We start from the raw sequence: 17,645 nt of genomic DNA on the forward strand, positions 1-17,645 counted from the left end.
TTATTCAGCTCCAATTATCTGACAGCTTCAGCTTTATTTACTTTTTACATACAGAGATACAAAGGTGTGCAAATAAAACATGATTCATATTTAAAGATTAAGCTGCCTAACAGTATATTTAAATACAAATAAAACTTTGACAGGGACATTCTGCTACATAAGAAGATTTTTGTATTGAACATGTTCGTAACATTTCATAATACTTATGTGGTTTTACTTAGATAGGTTTTAGGTTTTAGATAGGTTAGGTTTTACTTAGATACAATTTTGAATTCAGAACTTGTACTTTACTTGATTATTTACATAGGCTAGTGGTATTGCTACTTTGCTGACATTAAATATTTAAATAGCCTACTCTCCCACCAAAGCCATTTTTATCCTACATAGTAGGCTAACCAATGTTTGAACAGGGTAGTAGGATAATGATTGAGCTACTATGATACCCTCAAATAAAACTCTGCACTTTGGCCTTGTAGTTATTGTTTTTTTTTTAAATGTGACATTGTCCAAATACTTATCTCTCAGCTTTACACCCTGAATAGTTGCCTCATTCTTTAGAATGTGCCTGCAAAGTGAACCTGTTCTTCATCTGTAAAATGTCAGACAAAGTCCATCTGGAAAACTGTCAATTTAATTTCAATCAGTAAGAAGGTACAGTAAGTCAGTTACATTTAAATATGTAGATGCACAGTGCCCTGACCAATGTGAGAACTATTGTTCCTGTTTGGCAGGAAAACGTATGGGCATGTGATTATTTTGAAATTAAATTACTAAAATAAATGTGTGTAGTTTTTTTCTTTTATCTTTATAGTCGCATAACAATGTAACATTCATGTGACAACCCTGCAACATACAGTACTGATAGACCAGGTTGTCCTGAAAAAAAAAAATGATTTCTGTAACTAGATTGTGCATTACAGGGTTGAGGTAATACAGTACAAGCGTTATTACACAATGAAACCAGGCGACCCAAAGATTGGAAAGGGCCCAGAGGTTAAGTATGTGAATATAGGCTACCTAAAATGCGTTTGGCAGGAACACATTTGTTTTGATTATTTGAAGAATACTGACATTTTTTTGTTTTTCCTGGAATGAGGGCAACCAGTAGGGGGGGTCACCTTACCTTCCCTATGGTCAGGTTGTAGTAAAGTTATGCTGGAAACTACCATTGGAAACTACCGAAACTACAACTCCCATAGCTGCGCGGTCGCCGCCGGATGTTCGTGTTGCACAAATTTGGCGCTGATCTATCCGGGTACTTTATTCACTGCTTCCTTTCGCGCCGGGTAACCGGAGAGCCGTGCGTCCATGTGCGCAGTGACTGGGAATTGAGATAGACGTCTGAAATAATAAAATCCGAGCCGTAAACAGAGTTTTAGTTATGGATCCTGAGTCTTTGGTCGAGGCCCTTCGGGGGACGATGGACCCCAATCTGCGTGAGGCCGCGGAGAGACAGTTGAACGAGGTAAAAGTTGAGATTAGCCGTTAATGGTGATGGAGGTTGTGGCGCGGTCTTGGATCGGGCCTCGGCCGTTCACAACATCAAGATGGTGCGATCAGGTAGACTGGGCTCTGCTAGCGCTACCTTGACAGATCAAGAGCTAAATTCCGATACTCGACAAGTATAGTTCTTCTTACGTCCTCACTCCTATCAACAATGTAGAGCCATTAGCATGAATTCAATAGTATTTTTTTTCTCCCGATGATACACTCTCGTGCCAGTAACCAACGTCAACGTTAGCTTCATCATGAGCCAGCTGTGTCGCCTATGCTAAACAAGCTAGCCCTTCTTGCCCCGCTAAGGAGATAATTATTAGCCCGTCACACACAGTTCAGTATAGTTTTAACTAATTTCGGAGCTGACACGACACAAGAATAATATGGCTGGTGTGTAAAACAACAAGTGAAGCAGAGTAAAATGTGGGGCATGTGCTAGGATGCGTATTTAACAGCAGGATACTGATGCCTGGCTGTGTTGCTAATACTAGCGAGCTAACTTAGCTACTTGTTGGATGAGCTGCCATAGCTCCGCTACATAGCTGCTGCTCACGTGTCACTGTGACAAGCCCTGAAGTGATGACATTATTTAACAACGCAATACAATTTACATGGGCCAACTTTTTGATGTTGCTTGGCGTAGCCACACTTAATGTGATCGGTGATTTTATAGTTACTTAGTAAGAAATATCATTACATTGAGTTTCACGTTAGGCCAGCTCCATGTGAGCTAATGTTAGCAACACTGTCTTGGTTGAAGCAGCAGCCGGAATAAGTTGTGTTGTCTCTCCTCATTCAACCACCATGTTTGCCTTTTAACTTTTAATGATGTGGCTTGTCACTAAACCTTGAGAGTGTTTACATTGTTTTCTCCAGCAGAATGTAAGATGTATAAATTAAGTGTCAAAAAGAAGTTTAATGGCTAAGATTGAGACTGAAATGGATAACTTTTACTATAGCTTTTAGCTAGGGAGTCTTCCGTTTTGATTGACATATATAGTTGGAGGGTGGGGGGGGTTGAATAGTTTGCATAGTTTCCCTCAATGCTATTTCAGTTAGTATGGACTGTCTCCTAAATTAAATAAAACAACTTGAAGCCTTCATGTCGTGTTAAACAATATTTTTTCTCTGGAGATGTTTGGAGCTCACTGAGTGTGTTTTAATCACCTGTAATGGTTATGGAGATCAAATGCATGCTGGGTAGAGGCCTTAAACTGTTTTGAAGCCCAAATTTGTGAGACTGTACATTAGCTAGTCAAATCCCAATACCACAATTAAGCTCTACGTTCTTCTACATCTGTGCTTCTGTAAATCACTGACAGTTAAATTAAAATGGATGACAGTTTACACAAACTAAGGCCTATTTTATGTTTTCTTTTAAGTGATAATCCATTCATAGCACTTGTGTTTTTCCCCTTCCTTCATGTTTATTTTTGGCAGTGCAAGGGGCATGGGTTGTTTTTTTACACCCACATGCATTGATAGTGATGGCTCACTTGAATTACATCATTTGAAGAGTGATCTAGAGGAGGATGGAGTAAATCAGTTGGGAGTGGATAGTTTCTAAATACAGTGCTTTGCTTAGTCATAAAGTCTGACTTTGTTTTTCATGGAAAATTGCCAGATAAAATTGAATAAGGCTTGACCAAATTCTGAAACGCATTACATGCTCTTTTAAAAATATGTTGATACATTGGAGCTGCATTGTGGTTGAATGCACATTAAGGATATATTTTAATTAACATCTGATAAATCAGTTGGTCATCTCATAATATACCACCTTTACAACTATACAGGGACCAACCTATTGTAACATTAGTTGTGGAGGATGCAATAACCCAGAAATATATATTGGTTGTAAACCTGACCTTAGTCACTTTACCACTTAATCATGTTTTAGATTGGAACATTGACTTTGGTTTGACATTTCAAAAAGACCTGCTCTGGATCACAGCTGGTTAATGTGAGCACCCCAATTTTATGAGAACAGTTCATTCAACTCACTGACGGCACGTTTGTACTGTTCTGACAGCTGACAGAGTTGTGACGCCATGGAATTTCTTTTGTTTTGTAAATGTAAAAATGCAACGAAGCACAAAATTATTCACCAATTTCAAGAGGTATTAGTGCAATATCCTTTTTGTTGTCAATCACTTAGCAACAGTGTTTGTATGACTTAAAGCACCTGTACACCAAACATATTGTGTACTGAACTTGCCATGTCTAAAATAACAACCTCCCGAGTTCCTTATGATGGCAGCATATTTACCAATTCTCCCAACAGTACAACAGCACATTACAGTAAAACACTATTAATAACTGGAAGTAGGGTTCATGCAAAATAATATGAAATCTATAAACGGTATGGAAAATAAGACTCTAAATGTTTCAGTGTTTATAACCGGTTTACATTAAGCCATTCTCATTTCTGATTTTCAGGGTCACACCCAGGTAAACTTTGTGTCCACTCTGCTGCGTGTCACCATGTCTGATCAGCTGGATTTGCCTGTCAGGCAAGCAGGTGAGTCTACACTTTTGACATGTAACAACAGTTCTGCATTGGTAGAAGATGTTGTAACTAGACAAACATAAGATCAACTCTGCGTATGTTATTCATGTTAAATTATTCACTACAAATTCAGGCCCTGCTATCTGCTGGTAGCCTAAGGAGTGGGACCAGCATATGTTCAGTCAACTGATTTGTGTAATCAGAGTTGGGTGAGTAGAGACTTTAAAAGTTGAGCTGGAGAGTCAACAAAAAACACTTAAGGTGCTAGATGTGCCCTGTTAAAAACATATTATAGGAGGGAAAACTACACTGGTTTGCTAATGACATTTTAACACATTTATCATTGGTTTAATGTTAAGTGACTGTGGTAAGTGTATTTTTGGCCATTTCAACAATTGTATGCCTGTGTGGATAATACCTTCATATGGTAGGAGGCTCACTTTCAGATTGAGACTGAGATTAAACCCCCAAATAAAAATAGTTAAAATCTCTTGAGCATACAATAATAACATGCAATTTAAAGTTGTCGTTTGCTTCTTTTTTTTTTTACTATGTTGCAGTTTGTGTCCAGGTAGTGTTATTTTAAAACAATGTAATGACACAGTCTGTGCTTTTTTGTGTGCCCCCTGTATCAATTTGAACCACATGCGGTTACTGAAACACTCTGGCACTGTGTGACTTAACAATTTATCCTGCATCTGACTCCAATTTTGTCCGATTGCATTATGACAAATGGGTCTAGATATTTTTCCTTAAGCCAAAGTTAAACAGGTCACTTATATAATTTCATTTCATTTTTTTTTTCATTTTTTTTTGCATTGTTACATGATTCACACTTATGTTTTTGTGAGGCTAAAGTGCCACGCTGAAGAGCTGTGGACATGTGAAGTTGGTTATATATAGCTTGTTTTGCTTTAGTCAAATGCTGGTCTGAGGAAGGTGTCAATGGGGGGGGAGATAAATGTTCAAAGTTAAAATCTTGACCAAAGTTGTTGCAGAAAATACACAGTACAGAGTATTTGAATCACTGTGTGTCCACCTCCAAAGTATTCATAACTGTACTGGCAAATTAAGCTGTTATAGAGCTGTGCTTTAGTGCAATGCATTCCTTTTCCTGCTGTTGGAACAATGTCTGACGGTGTTTAAAGCCGAATAGAGGAGGAGCAGCTCCTGCAGACTCCACAGAAGCTGTCTGAATAATATCACAAGTGAAGCTGATTACAAACGTGCATAGTGTTAACTTATTGTAGTGGCACTTAGTCACTACACCAAAGATGCAGAATAAAGTGGTAAGTCACACAGTGCCAGTGTAGGTGGGATTGTTATTCATTTAGCTCCTGTCTGTCTTGATGTTGGTAGGCAGGCGGACATAAAAAATGCTGGCATTATTTATGAAAACGGTCATTCTTCTTTTATGATCAATTTATTTGATTGGCAGTTATTACACAATTTTCAGTGAATAGATTGATGAAATTCATTGGTCATAGTTTTATAACAGACAGCACGATTGAATGTGTTTGAGGTTTTGAACCTGTATTGGCAGCATGTACAGTATGCGGTGAGTTTTTGAGATCTTGGCTTTTTTTTTGCTGATATTTTTGCTGCCAACTGAATATAAAGGAGGTAATTACAGAGGCAGTAATTAAATTACATTTTGTGTGTGTGGTCAAAGCATTGAAAATGATACTGCTGTCAATTGTTGACATGTTGCTGTCCAGTTTTTTTAAATGTCACTTTTTTTTTTTTTGCTTTTAGGACCGCAAAATAAATTCCATTCATCTCAATTGTATTTGTGTGGTAGCAGAAATAACTTTCACTTTAAAAACTCACACATGCACAAAACTATCCATTCTGCACAGCTACCAGTTTTGAGTTTTTTTTTTTTTTTTGTGATCAGGTAGAACTGATCCTTAAGTATTTGGTTCCCATGTTTTAGATAAAATACAAATTCTCGCTGCAGCTATTGTGGTAGGCTTTTTGAATGCATAAAATGCATGTAGTGATTGTATACTTGAGCTCATTTTTTTTTGTTATGTTGGCTTACTGACAAGGTCATTTTAAATGATCCACGACAACCTCTATCTCTACAGTTTCAATAAGTTCCTGCTTTTGGACTGGAGCTGCAGATTACGGAAGTTAACACAGACAAATGTTGAGCTGTGATGTTGTTTTAGAGAATGGCTAATAGGAATAGCCAAGGTTTAATAAAGCGCCACTGTTGTCATACCCAAAGTGTGTATTTCACCGTATTTGTATGCCCATTTCATGTTTTCTTTAATTTGCCATTTTCTATCATTTGTTAAGCCTGTAGCAGTTTCATTCAGCTAGACATTTTCAAGAACTCATTTTCCTCCTGTCCATGAATCTAATTTATATGACAGATTCTTAGTGGCTCTGCAGTTTTGGGCGATAGTGTAGTTTGGTGGTCCTAGGCAGAGGGAGGGGGGGATGCTCTGTCAGCATTGATAGGCTGGATTATGATTGCCTCGCCAGCGGTGTAGACATTTGTGTCAGCAGTCTGACGTCCGCTTTCCAGCCCTCACTCCTCCGCTCCCTCAGATGCCACTCCCTGCGAGCCATAGAACTCCCAAGTGGGGCCCCATATTGTAGATGTGAACCCAGCTGACACCCTTGTGCCACATTCAAAACTACTCAACTACAGATGGAAGAATTTATTTCTGCAGCTTGGGATTGGTTCTGAATTTACTGTGTAACTGTGTTGTACGCAGTCATGATGATGTAAATGCAGTCAATATGATGAGTGCACATTTGGGAGTTTCATAAGGTTGTACACCAACTGAATTTTAAAACTGTACATGGTGGTTTAGTCGGTAGTTTATTCTCAGAGATGGAGAGCTGAATGTTTCTAATGTGCAACATAATATTAGGGCTTTTCTTGATTTATCAAACTTCAAATCTGAAAGAAACACGTTTTTGTATCTTACAAAACAAATCAAGTGAATCTCAAATTGGCTTTTAGGTGAGGTGCACATCACACGGCAGTCCCATAAATGGCTGTTTGGTTATGTGACTTTCTCCAGCTTTTTACAGCTAAATGGTTTCAATATTAACCAATTTGACTAAATATTGGTTTTATGGGCAAAATAAACTTTTTTTCAGTGTTTTTGTCCATATTATTAACATGGCATGTGCTGTCTTGCTGTTAAAGTGCTGACCCTTTTGTGTTTTCTCTCTCTAGGTGTGATTTACCTTAAGAATATGATAACCCAGCATTGGAATGATGGCGACGGTTCAGGCACAGAGACTCCTGTCAATAACATCCCTGACGAGGACAGGCAGTTCATTCGAGACAACATAGTGGAGGCCATCATCCACTCCCCCGAGCGCATCAGGTAACCACACATACCCTGCTGACTGACTGGAGTTAGAGGAGCTCAGGAGATTTTGTATTTGTCTATCCATGTTTCCTCCCAGTCGCTCTTTTCCACTTTGTATACAGTATTCTGTCCCTTTTCTAAATCACCCAATCTAAAACTGTACTTTTGAACTCGTCAGGGTCCAGCTGACAACATGTATCCACCACATGATTAAGCATGACTACCCCGGCAAGTGGACGACCATCGTGGACAAAATTGGCTTCTACCTGCAGTCAGACAACAGTGCAGGATGGCTGGGCATCTTGCTCTGTCTTTACCAGCTTGTCAAAAACTACGAGTAAGTCAGGTTTCTTTCTTTCTTTCTTTCTTTCTTTCTTTCTTTCTTTCTTTCTTTCTTTCTTTCTTTCTTTCTTTCTTTCTTTCTTTCTCTCTCTCTCTCTCTCTCTCTCTCTCTCTCTCTCTCTCTCTCTCTCTCTCTCTCTCTCTCTCTCTCTCTCTCTCTCTCTCTCTCTCTCTCTCTCTCTCTCTCTCTCTCTCTCTCTCTCTCTCTCGTGTGGCTTATGTAACCTGTGTCTGAAACAGATACAAAAAACCAGAAGAGCGTCAACCTCTGGTGGCTGCCATGCACATCTTCATGCCCATGCTGAAAGAACGCTTTATCCAGCTGCTCCCTGACCACTCCAGTGACTCTGTTCTCATACAGAAACAGATCTTCAAAATCCTCTATGCCCTCTTTCAGGTAATGTCACAGTTCCTAGCATCTTCCTTTTTAGCTGGGGTTAATGAAGAATGAGAACCTTTTTGTGTTTTTTTTTCTAAAACAGTTTTGTTCAACCAGTGTTGAAAGTTTGGTTTGTTCACTGAAATTAGTATTCTTAAATCTATAATGCTCCTTTGTGGCGTGAACATGCTCTGCTCTAATTAGAGTTAGATTCAGAAAGTATAATAAAACAAAATGAAACAGACTCTTCTACGTCTCCACAGTACAATCTGCCCCTGGAACTCATCAACAGACAGAACCTGACAGAGTGGATGGAGATCCTGAAGACAGTAGTGGATAGAGATGTGCCTCCGGTAAGGAGACAAAGTGAATTCATACCGCATTAGTATTGCCAATCACTCCTTCCAAATTGTTTGTTTTCCCAGATGTCAACATTTCCGTTCTCCACAAGCTGACTGTACCAACATTGTTTTTGGTCTGCAGGAGACGATGCAGATAGATGAAGATGAGCGGCCTGAGCTGCCATGGTGGAAGTGTAAGAAGTGGGCCCTTCACATCTTGGCTCGACTGTTTGAGAGGTAAAAATCCAATAATTGTGCCCTTAACTTGTTTAGTAAATCGTACAAACATGTTTAACAATTACATTCACTATATTAAACCGTCTCTGCAGGTATGGAAGCCCAGGCAACACAACCAAAGAGTACGCAGAGTTTGCTGAACTTTTCCTCAAAGAATATGCAGTTCCTGCTCAGCAGGTAAGAACTTCAGAAGGCATAATGTAAGCAGCAGCTCTCCAGTCACACTGAACTGCATGTCTTGTGAAATGCATCTTACAAATATAAGCAATTCCTTTGTATATCTGTGTACTAGGTGCTGTTGAAAGTCTTATACCAGTACAAGGAAAAGCAGTATGTGGCTCCCAGAGTACTCCAACAGACCCTTAACTACATCAACCAGGGCATAGCACATGCTCTGACGTGGAGAAACCTTAAACCCCACATCCAGGTACAAATACAACATATGTCTGAATATCCAGGTATCATTTCACAATATACAGTAGTAAATGACAAGTCTTGGAGCTTGTGCAGTAACAACATTTTGACACTATATTTGCTAACTAGGCATACATCCAGTGTGTTAATACCACTCCCTGATTGTGACTTTTTATTTTGCTTTTTTCAGGGCATTATTCAGGATGTGGTCTTCCCCCTCATGTGTTACACAGACAGCGATGAGGAGCTGTGGCAGGAGGATCCATATGAGTACATCCGCATGAAGTTTGGTAAGCAGAGAAAAGATGGTTCCTGGAATAGGGATTTGTGTGCACCGGTGATGACTGACCATTTGTCCGATCTCTGCTGTCCCCCTTTAGATGTGTTTGAGGACTTCATCTCTCCAACAACAGCAGCTCAGACGCTCCTCTTCACTGCTTGCAACAAGAGGAAAGAGGTGAGTTGAAATTTTGTGGTTAAGTACCTTAACTGTGATTTTGTCAGTTGGAAGAAAAAGATTCTGCCTCTGTCCCCACATATTTAATATGACATAATCTGGTGTGTTCTTGCTCTTTTTAGGTGCTGCAAAAGACTATGGGCTTCTGCTACCAGATTCTCACTGATCCCGCCTCTGACCCCAGGAAAAAGGATGGTGCCCTTCACATGATTGGCTCTTTGGCTGAAATCCTACTGAAGGTAAACATCTCTCAGCTAGCTTGTTTGCACTACTTCTTTGACAATTCCTCTTTTCTTCACACAGATTTAAAGGCGTTTGATTCTGTTCTGAGCAAAACAGTTGTTGAACATTTGTAACATGGTGCAGATAACCGGATTTTCACCCCACTTACCTGTTTTTCCTTATTATTATTTTTTTTTTTTTAACTACCATGACTGCCCTTATGAACATTCATTTGGAAATGGTGGTCTCTAACTGGGGCAAGAGATGGTTTTGCAGAAGTTGGTTTAGCTATGGGCTTTATTATGCCTACTTAGTTGTGGCTTGGCAGGCTATTGAAGAGTTTGATATGTCAGCTGTGGACCAAATATTCAAGTGCTGATACTAGAGTTGTCATCGGACAATTTACCCAAACTCAGCCTGAACAGCCTATTTCTAGAAAGTATCAAATAAGTCATAGGGAATTTCTTTAAGTTGAAAATGATAAACTTATAGGATAAGTGTTTGTCTGCCTTGTGAAACTTTAAAGTTTTTATTTCTTTCTCTACACAGAAAAAGATTTATAAGGACCAGATGGAGTTCATGCTGCAGAATCACGTCTTCCCCCTGTTCCGCAGTGAACTGGGCTACATGAGAGCCAGGGTAAGTGATCATTTCCCAGCAGGCAGACCTGAGTTTCATGTGGTAATACTACTAATTAAGGTGGCTTTAAATCAACACATGCTTGTTATATTGTGTCAGTACTTTGCTTTAATATATATAAAACAAATCAACCTCTGTTTTCACACAGGCCTGCTGGGTGCTGCATTACTTTTGTGAGGTGAAGTTCAAAAGTGACCAGAACCTGCAGACAGCTCTTGAGCTCACCCGCCTTTGTCTAATCAATGACAACGAGATGCCAGTTAAGGTGGAGGCTGCTATTGCCCTGCAGGTTCTCATCAGCAACCAGGAGAAAGGTGAGCAAGTAAAGCAATGCAGCTGGTGTTTTACTGCTCTTTTATACAATGAGTTTTCTTTTAAGAATGTGTAATTTAGAAGCTGTCTGAGTGTCTAAATGAACTCCTTTGTTGTATTCTTTAGCCAAAGAATACATCACCTCCTTCATCCGGCCAGTGATGCAGGCACTCCTGCACATTGTCAGGGAGACGGAGAACGATGACCTCACCAACGTCATACAGAAGATGATCTGTGAATACAGTGAGGAGGTGACTCCAATTGCAGTGGAGATGACACAGCATTTGGTAAGTGCAATCAGTAAAGAGGCTACATGTTGTCGTCGTCCTTTCACATAATACGTATATATAATCAACGAGTGGCTCAATAAACTCCCTCTATTGCTGCAGTGAGTGAGGAGGGCTGCAATCCCAAAAAAAACGTATATTGAAAATAATCCATACCACTCACAAGAAAAACAGGCAACCAAGATCGAAGTCACTCACTGAGTAGTCTCGCATTGCCATACCTATCTCCTCAGTGCTGGAGTCTGGTCTGGCTACATCGCTTATCTATTCTGTTATAGGGGATAAATGTTCTGGCTTGTTTGTATTTCTTTAAACCAATCACAAATGTCCTGGGCAGTGCTAAGCCACAGATGCAGCAACTGTGCCCTTGCAAAATAGATAGGAGAAGGGGAGGGATATCACGAGCCGACTGTCGGACTTTATCCAAGCAATGTCCATTCGTTGAGCCAGACTACTCACTGAGTAATCAAAAAAAGCTATGATCTGATTTTTACCCAAAAAGTTAGGGTGTTAAGGTACAAGGATTATAATTGGCTCACCAAATCGCAGAAAAACATTTCCTTTTCTTCTCTTTAGCCATCAGACGTTTGTGCAAAAACATGTGCAGTCAGGTGCACAGCAGCTCTTAACCATTTAAATCTTTGTTGCCATGTGAATGCAATAATAGCAGATGCCGAATGTTTACCTCTCAGAAATTGACTGTGGTGATCTCAATGTATGGTGATGTCACATGCATATCCTGTATAGTGCTTTTAAGAGAAATCTACCATCAAATTTAGTAGGTTTGCCCTGTTACTTTTATTTCATAATGTGGAGATCAGAAATCAGACTTCCCTGCCTTATGGTAAAATGTTCAGATACTAAAAGTCCAGACGCATTCATAATGGTCTCTGTGTTTTTTGTTAGGCTATGACGTTCAACCAGGTGATTCAGACGGGCCCTGATGAGGAGGGAGGAGATGACAAGGCAGTGACGGCCATGGGCATCCTCAACACCATTGACACATTGCTAAGTGTGGTGGAGGACCACAAAGAGGTTAGCAGCAGAGTCACTAAGCACGACACACACACACACACACACACAAAATCTCTCTCTCTCTCCCTCTCTGCGCTGATCACTCATCTCAGTGCCACTTCCTCTGCAGAAGCATCTCTGGTCTGCTGTAGCGTTCTGCCAACACACTTCAGCCACCCACCAACACCTTGGAACACTCGCTGTTCTCACCATGTTCAAAATGACTCAGAGGCTGAGGCAGACACTAGAAATAGTGCCAGGGCATTCTGCCACCATGTCTGCTGAAACATAGGACTGTTTTAGCTTGAAGTCAAGAAGCCATTAGATTTGACCAAGCATTGCTTTACACTGAGGATTTTTGATTGCATAACAGTTCAGCAGTTTAGGTTTCAGCGATCATCGGTGTGCATTACTTTGCTACAAAGAATTGGAATTATTTTTATTTGACCAATGAGTTTACAGGGACTTTTTTTTTATTGGATCCTGATATTATGCCTTTCATGCAAATGTCCCTTTTTTATATTTCATTCAGTTTTAAATGGTCATAACATTTTAAACCTTTGGTAAAAATATGCTTTTTTTTTGCTGGTTTCTCAGCGTGTGTGTGTAGATTGTATAACAAAATAAGTGCTTAACAAATACAAAACAACCGCATGTGATATATTATTTTTGTTATTGTACACATTTTGAACCAAACATGTGACTACATTGTTTCACTTACTGCCTTGTATTGGATGACATCCCAGTATTTGTTAGTACAAGGAACATGCTGTTGAGATGAAACTAGACACGGTTGATCACGGCAGCTTTATCTTCTGTAATTTATGATTGTTGATTGTGATTAATGATTAAACTCATTGCCTTTAACCCTCATGCTGTTTCAGATCACCCAGCAGCTGGAGGGCATCTGTCTGCAGGTGATCGGCACTGTGCTGCAGCAACATGTACTGGGTAAGCAGGTCCTTCCTGTGCTTCCACATTCCAGCTGCATATTGCACTAAAAGTCTGTCCGTCTGCCTAAGAGATGATCTATTGATAATAAACAGACTATATTTACCCCCCAGTGACTCACTTTTCTCTTATTTTTCCCCAGAGTTCTACGAGGAGATCCTGTCCTTGGCTCACAGCCTGACCTGCCAACAGGTGTCACCACAGATGTGGCAGCTCCTTCCACTGGTGTATGAAGTCTTCCAGCAAGATGGATTTGATTACTTCACAGGTATATGGTTGGCTAAGAACCAGTGCTTGCATTCATATTAGAATGAAGGTGGTTTCTGTGTGAAGTATAACGATTTTTTTTTTTTTTAAACTGTAAAATAAAAAGGAGCGCTAGAACCGCACTCTGTAACAACCAATATCCAGAGGAAAAGTGTGGATTTGTTTTGCTGTAAACTCAGCTGTGTGAAAAGTAAATGTGTTTCTGTTTCAGATATGATGCCTCTTCTTCACAACTATGTCACAGTTGACACAGATACTCTCCTATCTGACACCAAATACCTGGAGATGATTTATAGCATGTGCAAGAAGGTAAAATGGTGCAGTTGATCATGCATGATGTAGCAGGCTGTGTTTTCAAGCTAATTATTTGTGGTGATTGGTGTGTATTTAGGAGGTTTACCTGAGACTGTCCCTTCACACAGGTCCTGACAGGTGATCCAGGTGAGGACCCAGAGTGCCATGCAGTCAAGCTGCTGGAGGTGATCATCCTGCAGTGCAAAGGCCGTGGCATTGACCAGGTCAGTACAAACTGATGAGCTTAAGAGACACAACTAGGGACTAATAGCCGCACAGGATGCATTCACTCCTTACATTAAATTATTCATTCTAATATTTGTTATAATATTGGTAATAGGCCGTTTTGCTCTATTGAAGCTGAACTTGCTGTTGTTGCAGGTTGTGCCCTTGTTTGTGGCTGCTGCATTGGAGCGTTTGACGCGGGAGGTGAAGACCAGCGAGCTAAGGACTATGTGCCTGCAGGTGGCTATCGCTGCACTTTACTACAGCCCCCCTCTTCTCCTCAACACTTTGGAGAACCTACGCTTTCCAAACAACACTGAGCCTATTACTAACCACTTCATAACCCAGTGGCTCAAAGATGTCGACTGCTTCCTTGGGTGAGAGTTTCATGAGTTTTATAATTAACGCTTTTCAAATCTCACAAATGTCTTGAGCCTGGTGTTAACTGCAGACACTATTCATATTCATTCAATAATTTCATTAAAATTCATTTTTTATTTTGATGATAAATGCTGATCTCTAGAGCCCAACAGTATATCTTCAATCTATTTACATAACCAACAGCCAAAGAAGCCCAGAGTAGTGGCTTCATCTAGTAATTGTTAATTTCAGCACTGTTATCATAAATCCCGCTAACCTTTTGTTCTCCTCGCTCCCCTCACAGCCTCCACGACAGGAAGATGTGCATTCTCGGAATTTGTGCGCTCATTGACCTCGAGCACAGGCCTCAAGTTGTCAACCAGGTAGCCGTCCAGCTTCTTCCAGCAGCCATCCTACTGTTCAATGGCCTCAAGAGGGCGTACGCCTGTCGAGCAGAGCATGAGAATGACGAGGACGATGATGATGAAGATGGGGAAGAGGATGACGACAACGGTAAGGCATTAAGTGTCTGATGTATTCAGTGTTACATCAACCAAGTTCAGTATTGCTCTGCAGGCCACGTGTATTAAGTGATGCTGAAAGGTGTTCCCTTAACTCCCCCTTAATGAATGTAGCTGAGCTGGGCAGTGATGAGGATGACATTGATGAGGAAGGCCAGGAGTACCTGGAGATGCTGGCGAAGCAGGCAGGAGAGGACGGAGATGATGAAGACTGGGAGGAGGACGATGCTGAGGAGACGGCACTTGAGGGCTACACTACAGCTGTAGATGATGAAGACAACTTAGTGGACGAGTATCAGATCTTCAAAGCCATACTACAAAGTAAGATGACCTGTTGATGTGAAAATGTGTTAATCAATGTCTTGCAAATCAAAATTAAACGGCTCAGTAAAACAAATATCAATCACTGATCTCACTTTACTGTTATGCAGATATCCAGAGCCGTGACCCAGCATGGTACCAGGCACTAACACAGGCCCTTGATGAAGATCAGGGCAAACACCTTCAGGACATTGGCACACTTGCAGACCAGAGACGGGCAGCACATGGTGAGCGCCTGCTGAGACTGCACCCCAATTTTCCAATTAAACTCTGATGCGGCACTTCAGTCCGGCAATAAAGCACATTTTTACATGCTACTATTTCCTGCTTTTTTGTTAATGATTTTGTTGCTTCTCATTCATTTAAATTCTAAATGTTATTACAAATGCCATTTCATCTATACATTTATCTGAAATAAAAAGTACTATAGTATTCATAGCCTCTATCCAGTTAGTCTAGCATGTTGCAATCAGCTGCATTTCTGCCTTTTTATGGGCACTAAAACGTGTGGGATGATTAAAAGAACCCATTTTCCACCTCCATAAAAGAAAATGTGTGTTGTAATCCTAGTTAAGTTGTAAATTGCCAATACACTGTGGCGTGTCCTGCCTGCATGGCTTCTGTTATGTTTGTGAGCCAAACTGGTGGCCTAGGAGGCTTAGGGGCTGACGAAAAACCAGTGTCCAGTGTTCAAGTCTGTTGTTCCCCATCTCTCTCCCCTCATTTCCTGTTAATTCTCTATTGTTTAATAATAATAATAATAAAGCCATTAAATGCCTAAAAAATGTGTTGGATCACAATGTGTGGCACCTAGTCTTGTCTCCAAATTATGTTCCTGTGTTCTGTGGACAGGGATGCAGGGAAACATTTTTAAACCCTTACTCTTCAAATGACGACATATTTGTCTTGGGACTTCCTGACATTTAAAATGGACTGACTTTTGGGCAGTCTAGCACGGGCTCTGTAGTATGAACAGTGAACAACACTTCCCTTCGGGAAACAACTTCATTTTTTCCTCACGTTTGTGTTTTTTTTAAGTACTGTTGCTTATTATCTTTATTACAGAGTCCAAGATGATCGAGAAACACGGCGGGTACAAGTTCACAGCGCCAGTGGTGCCATCTACTTTCAACTTTGGAGGCACTGCTCCAGGAATGAATTGAGTCATCCGTTCTTCTTTTTATTACTCTGTGACTGATTGTAGTGAAGTGAAAAAAAGCTTGTGTTGTTCCCTTAAGTAGTGGTTCCCGAACTGGTTCTTCTCAGTCATTCTTCAATCTGTCAAATGGGAAATAAGCACCAGAAGATGTGGGAAAGCAACCAAAATGCAACCAATGGCTGGGGAAAACAAACCAAGAACTTGAGCACGATGCAAGAGAAGAAGCTCTGAACAACGTTGTCTTCTGGAGCCCAGTGTGGAGGGGATACCACGACGGCAACTCTTTTGTTTTTTTTCCCACTTAAACAAATTTGGGGGATTAACAGTTAGAAATCGATAATGGGACTAAATATTTCATTATCACTGTTGTGGCCTAATGGCCGTAATAAGATTATACCTCTGGTAGTGGTGATATCTACATTATTTTCTGCATAAACACACTCATGTTTATGAACATACAAGCCAAGGTTATTGATTTTTCAAGTAGCCTTGAAAAACAACCAGAGGCATTTCTAAGGTGTTAACAGCTGTATTCATATGTAGCATATTGGATACAACATAGCACTATGTGATGCCTGATCTCTGTAAATTAATGACTAGCACTTTCATATTGTTCAGGTCTTCTAGCCTTCTGTATCAGACTGCAAATTTTTTAAATTGAAGACTATTTAAAATGAAAACGGCTGTAACTTTGTTACTTTGCAAGCGACTTCTGTAATGGCTGGTTGTCACCCATCTGGGTACAGAGTGGATCAGTGGGCAACTCGGAAACTATTGATTTCAGGAAAAAAAGAGAATGCTCTTGGTGTTCAGTATGGCTACAGGACATGTTTGTGAGTACTGAAAGTACAATTGAATACATCATTGAAGCATGTACAATTGGACTTATCGTGAAGGTCTCAAGCTTTTGGTTGGTGTATGGATGAACCATCTATATATACAACAACATATTAAAAAAAAAAAAAACTAAGGGAATCCATGATCCTGAGTGTTTTCTTATACAGGTACATGTCTTTTCCTGCTGTATGAATTTATTTTATAAGGAATTGGTTAATGAGTGTAGGCTTTATTTTTTTTTTTAGATGTCGGTCCAGTGTGAAGTGCTCTCCTGCAATCACAAATTTGCAGTTTTTTGTCATATAATGTATTTGGACATACAAGCTAGGTTAGATGTTTTGGCTTTTCACAGAGCACTTCTGAAGCAAAAATCAAAGAATCACTTTTACAACTTGATCATAACATTTCCCTTGTGTCAGAGACCAGCAGACCAGTGAGTTGTCCAGCAACATGTAGCAAGACAACGGGTACTGAACACTGTCACGGCCATAGACCGTAAAAGGAAATATATGAAAAGATCCGTGACACCTGTGCTAGTCCTGCTGTGATCAGTTAAAACGTCTGCAGTGAAAAGGCCTATTACCAAACTATTCACCATCAGCTGATATGATTCCCTTAAGATGGGTCCTTTGTTACTAATCCTGGGGCCTTGTTTTCAGTTAAAGTATAGTTTTAAGAACACTTCATTTACCACTCAGCAAGTATAGTATTGTAGCATAGAA

At 40.2% G+C, this 17,645-nt stretch overlaps 2 protein-coding genes across 2 annotated transcripts in view; one reads left to right on the plus strand and one right to left on the minus strand.

Moving 5' to 3' along the window:
* Positions 1-17,645, minus strand: part of mical2a (microtubule associated monooxygenase, calponin and LIM domain containing 2a) — an 858,504-nt gene that overhangs the window by 258,889 nt on the left and 581,970 nt on the right. The gene's annotated exons all lie outside the window — the stretch shown is intronic.
* On the plus strand, positions 1,214-17,061 carry ipo7 (importin 7). The gene is made up of 25 exons (XM_031324249.2): positions 1,214-1,465; positions 3,937-4,018; positions 7,206-7,359; positions 7,523-7,681; positions 7,927-8,083; positions 8,329-8,418; positions 8,549-8,643; positions 8,736-8,820; positions 8,936-9,070; positions 9,248-9,347; positions 9,438-9,514; positions 9,637-9,753; positions 10,286-10,375; positions 10,524-10,689; positions 10,814-10,974; positions 11,881-12,009; positions 12,873-12,939; positions 13,082-13,207; positions 13,418-13,515; positions 13,629-13,724; positions 13,882-14,102; positions 14,390-14,598; positions 14,721-14,927; positions 15,038-15,154; positions 15,993-17,061. The coding sequence occupies exons 1-25, from the start codon at positions 1,382-1,384 to the stop codon at positions 16,088-16,090; spliced, it is 3,120 nt and encodes a 1,039-aa protein (XP_031180109.1). The 5' UTR covers positions 1,214-1,381; the 3' UTR covers positions 16,091-17,061.

This window comes from Sander lucioperca, chromosome 3, assembly GCF_008315115.2.
Source record: "Sander lucioperca isolate FBNREF2018 chromosome 3, SLUC_FBN_1.2, whole genome shotgun sequence".
Taxonomy (NCBI): domain Eukaryota; kingdom Metazoa; phylum Chordata; class Actinopteri; order Perciformes; family Percidae; genus Sander; species Sander lucioperca.